Genomic DNA, 12,331 nt, shown 5'->3' with positions numbered 1-12,331 from the left:
GGATCTTTAGAGAGGATGTGAAGGAGGCTAAAGAAAAAGGAGACATGGATAACAGCCATGGGGAAGATGGCAGGGGCTACAAGGAAGGCTTCCACAAGTTCAAAAGCACAAGGAGCAGCTGGCATCTGGCAATGTCAAGAAGGCTTAATCCCCAGAGTCTCAGAAGGTAGAGGGCCTCTGATAATACCGACTCAGATCGCTGGTCTCAAAACGATGAGCAAAAACATTTCTGTTGTTTTGAAGTGGCCGGGTTTGCAGGGACTTTAGAAGGCCCCTATCAGAAATGGGACTGCCAGAGAATCCTCCCCCGAAGACTCAACTTTAAAGTCTGTAAGACAGAGATGAGTGTGTCCCTCCTCGTTTCTCTACATTAGTGCTAATACGCGACTCCATGCTTTATGGATTAAAAGGGAGTCATAACGAAGCCAGAAATGACCACGGCAGCAATAGCACTAGTGATGGAATGGCTTGGTGTATTGTCTGATAGCTTTCAAAGTCATCACAACCAAGACTGGGAGGAAGGACAGTGCCAGGAGCAGCCCAGCCTCCTTCCATACTGAGTTAGTGTTTACCAAGTCGATTAAATCTGCAAATTATAACAGAGGTAATTATCACTTTGCTTTAAGAGAATGAAATATTCCAATCTATTTCAATCGTGTCTGTTCCATGCCTGCGGGGTATTAAGAGAAGCCTGCTCATTGTGTATTCACGATCCTCGGAGTGTTTCTGAAGGGTTCTACGGTGTGGGCTGATATACCTCTGGTGCCTCTTGCCATCACTTAAGGTGTACCATGGGATTCAAACTTCAAGCAACTTTTCTTCCTAACTCATCCTTTATCTCTAAGATAGTCTCTCAGAATCTTGCTGATTTTAGGACAGACAGTTCTAATTTCAGGAGAAAAAAAAATAGTAGTATCTTGCCTTAACCAGAAACTCCTGAGTACAGTACAATGCCAAGCCATACTCTGTCAAATCTACCAAAGCTCAGAAGACACTCTCAGCTCGCTCAGTAGGAAGGGCACTTCCTAAGCTGGAGGGAGACTGAGTCAGGCGCTTGCCAAAAGTCCTCCCTCCAATCTCACGGAAATTAAAAGTACAAGGGTCTTGGCACACAGCAAGAGCTCTGAGGTGATTTTGGCTTTCCTATGGCTCCAATCGGGGGAGACAGCCATCTTGGCTCCTGGAAGGACATGCTAAACATTCATCCTAAGTTAGGAGCTGAAAGAGAATGGATTTTGGAAACAGTGCTTTCAGGTGGTGGTCATCCTAAAAATGATAACATTAGTCTCCAAATTACCAATTCACCAGCTATGTGACCCTGGTCTAGTTACTTGACTTGGCTCAGGCTTGAATCCCTCATTTGCAAAACGGGTTATGATAGCAACTCCCTTGTAGGGTAGCTTCAAGGATGAGCCAGAATCCTGTATATATTCATTACTCAATGAGTGACTTTCTTCTCCTTCCCTGGTGGAACGCTACACATACTTAGCCCTTCTAATGAGGGGCTCAACTATGTCCACTATAGCATCAACTGTAACATCACAGATTGTGCCATAGCAGAGAGGTTGGTTGGGGCATGGCAAAGACCCTCCAAAGGGCCTTCATGGAAGAAGGAGCTGTGCCAAGAAATGGCTAACTATCCCATTTACCCTGTCTGTTTCTGCAGACACTCACTGGAAATCTCACTCGCCTGGCTTGTGACTCTTCTGGCTATCACTGCGCATTGAGTCCCTCTCCTGCAAGGCCAAATCTCATCCCGACAACACCGGACATATCCCTAAACCCCAATCCCACGGGCTCCATTAAGCAGACCCTGGCAGTCTAGATGGCTCATGGGCAGATGGTGCCATGTGGACTAATCAAGGAGTCAGACAAGAAAATCCTACCCCCTCTTCCATTTGCCAGGAAAAGGATTGTTTGGATTTTAATCATAGCCACAGCTGAGAGCCAACGCACAGCCCCCTCCAGCCCAAAGATAAATTTTCCACTCTCAACATTCAATTCTTCCTCAAACACTAGACCCCTACCAGCGTGATTGCTCCTTAGAGAGGAGCTTCTTCATCCGCCAATATGACTTTTTCTGATTTAAGACGATGACAGAAACAAAATGCTGTTTGGGTATGGTGGCACCCACAAACTGCCTCGCTCTGCAAGGAATGTCTTCATTCCTCCATAAGTTTTATCCAGTTCACCAGTGTATTGATCCCAGGCAAAGAAGAATGCAGAATCCCATGATCCTCTGGGAGAAACGTGACATTTCCTTTAAATATATATTCACAGAACAACTGTTTCTAAATCTCCGTGAAGCAGGGTGTCTGGGCGGCACACCACTGATTTCATAACCCGTGATTTCTTAGAAAGAACACTGGACATCTTCTCGATGATTCAGCTTCTAGCAGACCCTGACATCTTTTGGGGGGATACTGTCTCTGGCCTCCCCTAGGTTGAGGAGCAGAGATTCTAGGAGAACTAGATGCAAAAAGATGGACTTTCTACCCCCAATCAGTTTGAGGTCATTATGCTTTGTTGTGGTTTTAATGAAGTGTCCCCCAAAGTCTCAGGCATTTAAAAATTTGGTCCCTAATTGGTGGCTGTCTGAGAAGAGTTAGAAGGAATGGCCTTGCAGAAGGAGGTGTGTCACAGGGGTAGGGTTAGGTTTCCAAAGCCCACAATCATCCCAGTGTATTCTCTTGGCTTCCTGCTGTTCCTCTAGTGTCATGACTGACTGCCAGCTGTAATGCCCTGCTCCATTTTGATGACGGACTCCTATCCCTTAGAAGCGATAAGACCCAGATATTCTTTTTATAAGCTACATGGCTCACAGTGCTTTATCTCAGAAAACTAACTAGTACCTGCTTCATCTTCATGTTTATTTTGACTGGATTCAGAATCACCTAAGAGACATGCTCCTGGATCTATCTATGAAGGGGTTCATAGATTGGGTTAACTGAGGAGATAAGACATGCCCGGAAATGTGTACGGCACCATTACACGGGTTGGGGTCCTGGGCTGAGTAAAAGGGAAACAGTTAAGTGGGGCATAGCGTTCATCTCTCTCTGCTTCCTCTCCACACAGCTGCTGCCATGACTTCCTCACCATGGCGGTCAACATCCTCTCGAGCTATAAGCTAACACAGACCCTGCTTCTCTCTTGTGTATCTTGTCAGTCTCACTTCCACCCACTGGTCTGGAAAAGCAAAGCTATAATTTATCTGCACAATGGAAAATATGTAATGATACAGCAGTAAAAATGTAACTGATGCAGAGAGACACCTAGCAAAGACTCGTAGCCACACGCCTTTTGTAGGATATATTAACTGGCTGAAAAAAACGATGGAGGACAGTTAAGCGCAGTGGTCCAGGCTTTGAGTCTACACAACTACTGCTCATCTCATGGGTGGCCTAAAATCAGAGTCTTCCCTTGCTAAGTAACCCAGTGTCCACCAATGTGGCATGGTAGTGAGAATGTCTACATTACAAAATTGTCCTAAGGATTAAATCAAATAGCATACATAATTCAATAGATTGCTGTCACAGTGCCCGGCACAAAAAAAGAGTTAGGAAATCATTGCTGTGGCCGTGCCAACTTACCCCTAAGGTCCTCCATGAAGTTACATCTAATTCAGGATGGGAATGAGTAGAATACAAGGATGACATCTCTGACATTAGAGATCAGAGACAAAGTCTGTTATGGAGAATGCTTTATAAATACGAATTTGTTTACCTTCCTTTAGCTATTAAAAGAGCCTACTGGTGCCCATCTAGATATCAACTGAAGCGGGACTAAGAACTCTGGCTACAAGGTCTGCTGCTGCCCGTTCCAGAATATCAGAGTCAGAGCCTAGCAGGGAGGGACACAATTCTAAGAAGGGAAAGCAATATACGGTAATAGTGTCCATTGTTTCTGGACTAGGTCTCACTGTGCAGCCCAGACTGACTAGCCTGTAACTCATGTAGCTCGGCTAAACCATGACTGTTGATCCTTCTGCTTTTACCTTCCAGGTACTGAGACTACCGGGAATCCCAGTTAGCAATACCTGCAAAATGATCATCTCTCTCTATCCATCCCTGAGATGGTTCAGGAAAGGATCATGTGAACAGTCAGGCCACAAGACCAAGGATAATATGCAAAGCTGTCAAGGGTAATGAGTCTGATCTGAAAAATCAAGGTTATAACTTATCCATGAACATAGGTCTGGCCAGGTGGGAAAAGAAGATAAAAGGCCCATAGCCAAGGCAGAGGTCCAAGGTCTTTGCTTCCTGGTAAATGCTGTGATTACAGACAGGGAATTTGGATCTGAGTCACCAAGTTAAAAGGAACACATGAGCAGTCTCTCTTAAACCCAGACTCCCTAACTCCATCCATGCCTCAGTTCCTTTTAAATTTCCTTGATTTATTCCCTCCTCATAATACACTGTCCTTCACGCGCAGAGAGGACCCTGATGACTCACACAGCAGCATGAGTTATTTTCTCCTGTCTCCAGCAGTGGTCACGAATTTGCACTCACCCAGCCAACATCTGTTTGCACAAAATGGCTGGCTAGGGTAAGAGTGCACTGATCAACCTTGGAATGTAGCAAAGCCGAGCAGTCCACACACAGATAAAATAAATATATGCCCTCTTCCATGCTCACAATGCCCAGACACCAAGCCAAATGAGTTGATGTGAGTTCATGAGCACTCTAAGGGCCATACAGTCTGAAGCTGGAAGGCCATGCTCAAGTATCAATTACGCAAGTCCTTTAGCAGTGCAACTGTCGCTGATTCTTGAGGGGGTTCCTAGGACTTTGAATCCACAAAATGCAGAAAATTATAGCTACCTTCTCTAACTCTTATTATGCTAAATCTAAGATCATATAAACAAAAGCATACCTGATAAAGTTACAAAGTTATGTATAGCAAATAATATTTATTAGGAATTTATTGATATCACAAAACCAAAGGCTGATAAAAGATGAGCTTCTGTCTTTTGAAACAGAGTGTGCATCAAAAGTCAAGTCCACGGATGGGGGTGGATCACTGTCACTGAACATGGTATGCTCAGTGCTACCCAACCCAAACAGCCCAGCCACCAGGCACTCCAATGCCTGACACTCCTCCCCACCCGACCATTACCAGCACTCCGCCACCTGGACAGAGCCTCCAATTCCGAACTTACAATTCCCGAAGACTCAGCGTCTGGAAGAGCTGCCAGGAGAGCGTGGTGAGCCGGTTACTTGACAAGTTTCTGCAAAAATAGACAAATAAAGGGGTAGTTAAAGGACAGAGCCAGCAACAGGAATGCCCTCCGTGGAGGACTCAGTCACCTGGAGGCAGGCGTTGGTGCACTTCTTTTTCTTCACCCAGTTTTGCAAAGGATAAGCCTGCTAAGAGTTGAGACCTTGGGCAGCTGTGAAGGGGATGCTGAAGCCTTTCCTCCAGGGTAAGGTTTCACACATCCAAGAAACAATATGGTTCTCTTGCTTACTTCTCACACTTCCCTCTAATAAAACCTCGGGGAGCCTGTTGGAAGCAGCCTTCTCTAAACAATAGTCCTGGAGATAACCAAGCCCACAGCATCCTTTATATCCACACAGGCAGGGAATCTTCAGGTTCCTTGAAACTTCTCACCCACCCCTCCCCAAGAACACATGCCCATTCCAGAGATCAAGACATCAGCCTTTTGTTCACACATCTCTTCTCCTAATGGCTATTTAATTGTTCTCATTAGGATGGACAGGGGAAGGGAGCAGCCATTAGTCTTCTGAATAAAAGAGGCAACACGCCCACAGTTATTACTTTGTCCGGCTCAACAAACAACTTTGGACGTGATAACAGCCCTTAAAGGCAGTAGTTAGGCACTGCAAGAAATGAAGTAGCAACCCAGGAACAATGTACTCATTTGCTGATGGGAATGGATGGCATTGCGGGTTCCATTTAGATAACTATCCATCCATATACAAACGTGTATATTTGAATCTATTAAGCACACAGGTAACAATGCAAACACATACTCTTGTTCATACACACACACACACAGACACGTCCATGTGCACTTATATTTAGGTGACTTCTGCAGCAAGTAGAAGAGTCAGATATAGGCTATGCTGAGGTCTGGGTGGTAGACCATTGACAAAAAAAGATGGAACCTTATCTTCAAATTACAAATGAATGAGCATAAAGAATAGTATAAGCAAAATGACAAGAGCAATTGGGAGTTGGCTACTTCACTTGGGTGCTTGAGTAGTTAACAAGAGACCTTGGAACAGAAAGACTGATAATGAGCTGAGAAACAGTTACAGAGATGGACTGGGGAGAAGCAGGAAAGGGACTCCCGCCACATTTGCAGACCTTGGGAGGAGACAACAGAAAGCAATGGGGGCAAGCACTGAGTGGGGATGTTTCATAAACTAAGCATCACTTTTTAAAATGGAAGACCAAGGCTGGAAGTTGACAAGCTAGTTAGGAGACCTTACCTAGCTTCCACACACATAGAAAGAAAGAAAGAAAGAAAGAAAGAAAGAAAGAAAGAGAGAGAGAGAGAGAGAGAGAGAGAGAGAGAGAGAGAGAGAGAAAGAGAGAGGAAAAGAAAAGAAAAGAAGAATAAGTGTGGCCCGTGAGTGTAGCTCAGTGGTAGAGGGCTGCTTTACAAGATTCGTGGTTCTAAGCCCATGTATGGGTCATTATCTCCTGGGCCTGAATGACACTTTCACAGGGGACACATATCAGATATCCCGCTTATCATATATTTTCTTTACAATTCATNGAGAGAGAGAGAGAGAGAGAGAAAGAAAGAAAGAGAGAGGAAAAGAAAAGAAAAGAAAAGAAAAGAAAAGAAAAGAAAAGAAAAAAAGAAGAAATTGAAAAAAAAAACAAACCAGGAGAGATGGGTTGAAGGTAAGTGCTTGGGGTAACGCCATCAGAACCTGCAGCTAGCTCTGGGGAAAAAAGAGAGCGAACTGAGTGGTGGGTATTATGGTTGAAATCTGAAATGGCCTCCACAGATAAGTGTTTTGAATGTTTCTTCCCTAGCTGGCGGCACTAGTTTGAGAAGTCAAGAATACTGGAGGTAGATCACCAGGGCTACGTCCTTAGTAATGTATTACCTCTGACCCCTTCTAGTATTGTCTGCCTCCCATCTATCAAGAAGTGAACGGCCTTCCACACACCACCATGCTGTGGTACTTAAGGACATGAGACGGAGAGACCATGGACTCTCTGAAACCATCAGCCAAAATATTCTTCCCTAAGTTTTTATGTCAAGCCTTATGTCACACAACCAAGAAAGTCACTAACATATTGTTGACTACCGGGGCATTTAGTAAGATGAAGAAGCCTACTAATAGCTAATCACATTTGGACAGTGGGACCAAAATGATCCTCTTGGATCAGATAACAGAGGAAAGGCAAGAGAAGGTAATGGCAGATGGATATAACAAATTCATATGCTATATGCAGGCTTAAAAACATCACTATAAACCCATCTTTACACAAGTAATATCTACCTATTAGTAAAAGTTAATGTATTAACAGAAGAGCTCCCCACTTCTTATGAACATTAAGCTTGAGATGCCTGTTAGATAACTAGAGAGTAAAACCAAATAGTGTATTGGAGAGATGTGTTTTACTGAGACCTACAGAATTGAGGATGTGTTCAATATGAAACAAGAACAGATACTCAAACCTAAGAACAGGAAGAAATAGGACATCAGAAGTTGATATCAAAGGCCATGGGCCTCAGTACCAGTCTGCTAGCCTCTGAGTCTTGATTGCCGTTAGCCTGTGATGTTGCAGCCAATGTGAGTGCTTGGATCAGCCAGGAAGAAGCCTTTTTACTGTCTCTGTTTTTCCTGCTTGTTGTCTCTGCTCAACAGCATTCTTGGGAGCAACACTTGAACAATGGGGGCTGAGGAGATAGTTCCATCAGGGAAATGCTTGCCTGAGATGGAGTCCCAGAACACATGTAAAAAAGCCAGGTATGGCAGAACAAACTTGTAACCCAAGCACTGGGGAGGTAGAAATAGATGGAGCCTGCCAGTCAGCTAGCCTCTTCTAATCACAGAATTCCAGATTCCAAAAAGAGATTATATCCCCAAGACTGACCTCTGGTATTCACCTCTATGTGTATCTATGTACACACACACACACACACACACACACACATGCATACACACACACAAAACAATTCCTAAACTTCAAAATCACGAGAGAATCCTGGCAGACATCTGGAAAGGTTCCCAGCCTGCACCTTTAGTTCCCTAGTTTTCTTCAGTATTCCACTGTACAAAATCTACGCTTCAAAAATCTGAGCCCTGGCAGCCTACGGGGGACCTCATGCTCACTGAGCCCAGAGAAGCATGCCTCTGATGAAGCACACCTCTGGTGAGAGAGGCTTCTGTTAGGAACAAGACATCCTAGAGGCAGAACTGGCCCAGGTACGCTGGGCAGCCTGGCTCCTTTCCGAGAAAGGAACAGGCAGAGAGCCTTCCAGGAGTTCTGGGGAGCCCCAGGCAGAAAACAGGCTGCCAGCCACGTCCTCTTACAAAGGTCATGCTTTGCTACAACAGGCAGAAATGTCAAGAGAAAATTGGATTCTGAAAGAAAGAAAATCATAGGCACTCTGGGCAAATAAAGAATAAGGAATAGCATTATTCCCTCCTTATTACAAGGGAAAGGCGGCTGGGGGCCTGGGACACCTAGTAAGAAGGAGTGAGTTTTTGTTCTTCCACAGGGGTGCAGCTTCATCTCCAGCCCACCCACCCCCCTTCACACACAGAGCTCCGCCTGGAGGAGAAAGATTCTTTAGATTTCTCAAGCACATTATGAAGTGGCCACTGCAGTAGGCATTCACTCTGTCCACATACATACATATACTTATATATACATATATATGTGTGTGTATATATATGAGTATATATACACATATATGTATATATGTGTGGACAGAGTGAATATATGTATGTGTGTGTATATATATTTATACACACACACACACACACACATATATATATATATATATTCACATGCATTTCCAGATACAAGGACATTGCTTCAGAAGTCCAGGGACTGTGCAGTGTGCAAGTCCTGTGTACTGCCCTCGACACACAGAGAAGTACCCAGGTCAAACACTCCACAAACACAAACAGGGTGTACCACCAGCAGTCCTGTCCTGTTGGGCATTTATACATTCCCATGAAACAGGAGAGATGGGGAAAGTGAGGTCTGGGGTTTTGATGGGCATTAGCATCCACATGGGCAGAACTGACTGCCCCAGTTCTCCTTCCCGCTGACCCCTCACCTGGATCCATCTGTCAGCAGTTATTGATGGTCCAGTTATACTGCTCATCAGACAAGAGTTTAATTAAGAGTCACCCTGCCTTGGAGCTCACACAGCCTCCTCCTGGTGCCTCCTCCCAGCAGATCCATTGTCACCTGCCTTTGACTTTTGCTTGGGTCAATGGCCAGTATCCAAGTCATCTGACCATCAAATTAGTTTGGTGAGTGAGATTTTACGAGATGAGGCATCGCTTTCCCGAGTCCAATCTCTCTCTCTCTCTCTCTCTCTCTCTCATCTGAGACTTCCAAACAAAGCCATTAATTTTGTCCTGCACGACTGTCTCACTCCCAGCCACACTCTGGGGTCCAGAGGTAATAAACAGAAATGATAGGAGCTTTGAAAGCAAAGTGGTAGACACACATATGGCCACACTCTGGGCCCAGTGGAGAGACGGGGCTGAGGTGGCCCTCCCTGCATTAACTAAGCAGGAAACGGGGATCCTCTGAGGCAATCTGCCACTCTGTCAGATAGACAGGTCCCCTGGTAAAGCAGCCTATGGGGTTACTAAGAGCAGCACCCATCTTTAGTTATCAGGAGTGGAGCCCTCTATCTCCTTCTAGCCTAAGTCAGTTACGCCATGGAAGGGTCAGTAATATGGACCCGGCTGCAGGAAGTATCTGAGCAGAGGAGCCCTTCTGTGGCCCTCAATACTTGGGCACTGAGACTTGAAAGGGAGACAGTAAGAGCCATCGACAGAGATCCTGAAGACAGAGGCCGGTAGACCTCCTGTACCAAAGCGGGACTAACTTTTAGAAGCAGCGCTTCTACTGGCAGAAGCAGACTCAGGATGTCTTGCTATTCCTTCGTATCGAGGATAGCTGAGGAACCCACCTGACTTCTCTGTGCTATTACACCATCCTGCTCCACTCACACGCCACTCAGCCACACATAGCCTGACACACTCACATCAGCATCACAGACCTCTCTGTCAGCTGCCTCATGTGCCGACTCTTAGATGACTGCTGCACCTCTGCATCACCTCAACCCCCTCTAGCTTACATTTGGACTTCTATGATCATGGGCCGAAATGGCGCCTTCCTCGCACAGTTCCAGGTTGGAACCCTAAGGATGTTAATATTCTTAGAGATTGGGGCATATAAAGAGGTGATTAAGATGACAAGGGATCATTAGAGCTGGTCATAATTCAACTTGACTGATGTCTTTATAAGAAGAGGTGAAGTGGACATAGACACACTCAGAGGCAAGACCATGTAAAGATACAGAGGGATCATAGCCACCAAGAAACTAGAAATAGAGGCCTCAAAAGAAATCAAACCTGCCAAGACCCTTAATCTTGGCCCCTGAGCCTCCAGAACAGAAGAAATAAATGTCCATTGTTGAAGCCACTCGAGCTATAATGTTGTGTCATTGTAGCCTAGACAATGAATGCACCTGTCTTCAGCCCTGTCATTTGCCCCGAGGCCCTGACAACCAATTTGAATGCCCCACTATAGCCTGGGAAGGACTCCAAGCCATGGTTTTCTGTCATCCTGCACCCTCCTCTATATGCATGATCACACTGAGGAACCAGTCTCCAAGACAAGTTCCAGCTGCTAATATCCAATCTTCTATTGGTCCATTTGTTAACTCCCTAGGTACCTCCCAGCCTCCCCCTGCAAAAGACTAGTGAGATAGAAAAACGGGGAACCGGAACGCTGTTCAGCTCTCATCCCAAAGACAAATTCCACTGGCACTGGATTTTCCTGGAGGATTCGTTCTGCAGCTACCGAAGGGCAATTCCTCAGTACATCACGTGTTTTCTGTGTGTGCACTCAGCGCTGCTACCCAGAAACCCCTCCCAATCCCACGGCTCCTAGGCTGCAGCTTGCCAGTTGGAAACATCACAAGGCAAACCTCAGTTATTTCTTGCAGAGAGGCAGCTTTGGAAAGGGGCATCTCTCCCTTCCTTATGATCTATCACCTTCTCTACTCTGTCTGCCCTTTCCTCTCAGTTTTTTTTTTAACCACATGAAAGAGAGCTACTTGGTCTTCGGCTCAATCCATGTGAGCGTCTATAATAAAATACCATAGGCTAGGGACCAGGAGATGGCTCAGTCAATAAAGTGGTTGGTGTGCAAGCATGGGGACCTGAGCTCAATCCCCAGAATCACGTAAAAGAGCTGGGCCTAGAAAGACGCACTTTAATACTAGCACTGGGGAAGAAGACCCAAGTAGATCCCTGGAGCTCACAGGCCAGTAGGGCCAATGTAAAATCTGTCTCAAAGAAAATCAAGGTGGATGGCTTCTGAGATTGTCCTCTAGCTTCTACATGCATGTATGCATGCACACATACACACATGTGAACCATACATACATACCATACCCACACACAAACCATAGACTGGGGGCTTACAAACAAGAGAAGTCTATCTGTCATAGTTCTGTGCATTCTTGGGATATGGAGGAACCATGGGCAAGCAGATGAGGGGCGGCCTGTGGTGGCTGCATCATCAAAGGCTCTTCTAACCTCCTGTGCTGTACAGGATGGAGAGTCTCAGTCAGGCTTCCTTTATGAGGGCATTCGTCTCGTTTCTGGAGGTGTCCCTCTTAAAACCATCATGCTGGAGACGATGGGCTCAATGAAGAACACCAACATTAGGAACACAGCATCCACCCCCCTGACACACCACACTGCCTTGCCTTTAAATTTTCCGAAAGCACAGGAGGAAAAGTCAAATAAGGAGAATCCCCTACTGCAGCATCAAACCATATATAGTGTTTCCTGAGAAGAAGAAAAAAAAAATCATGGGAGAAAGATGGGGTTGATGGTCTACTGACCACTTGCACAAGAACCAGGAGTTCCCACCCCATGGTCTTGACTCTGTGACTTTTATGTGCTGGGGGTGGGTGGGGGGATCTCGTCACCAGGATCTAATGACAGCATTCAGGGAACCCCATAATCCATCCCTTTAAAATTCAGAGCTCTAACAAGAAAACGGGTGCTGGGGCCCAAGCTTCCTCTTGAAGGCCAAGAGACATTTTTCTCCATTGCTGATATATTTGCTTTTCCCTCAA

At 45.5% G+C, this 12,331-nt stretch overlaps 1 protein-coding gene across 3 annotated transcripts in view; it reads right to left on the bottom strand.

Annotated features, from left to right (window-relative positions):
• Positions 1 to 12,331, bottom strand: part of Ntrk3 (neurotrophic receptor tyrosine kinase 3) — a 367,393-nt gene that overhangs the window by 267,876 nt on the left and 87,186 nt on the right. For all 3 annotated transcript variants that reach the window (XM_050154042.1, XM_050154043.1, XM_050154045.1), the window contains one exon: positions 5,159 to 5,227. In XM_050154042.1, coding sequence (XP_050009999.1) covers positions 5,159 to 5,227 — 69 coding nt within the window. The remainder of the gene's footprint in view (positions 1 to 5,158; positions 5,228 to 12,331) is intronic.

The sequence above is a fragment of the Alexandromys fortis genome, unplaced genomic scaffold, assembly GCF_014885135.2.
Source record: "Alexandromys fortis isolate MF-2015 unplaced genomic scaffold, M_Fortis_MF-2015_v1.1 scaffold_86, whole genome shotgun sequence".
In the NCBI taxonomy this organism is placed as follows: domain Eukaryota; kingdom Metazoa; phylum Chordata; class Mammalia; order Rodentia; family Cricetidae; genus Alexandromys; species Alexandromys fortis.
Note: the sequence above shows the minus strand (reverse complement) of the source record. Positions and strands in the feature narration are given on the sequence as shown.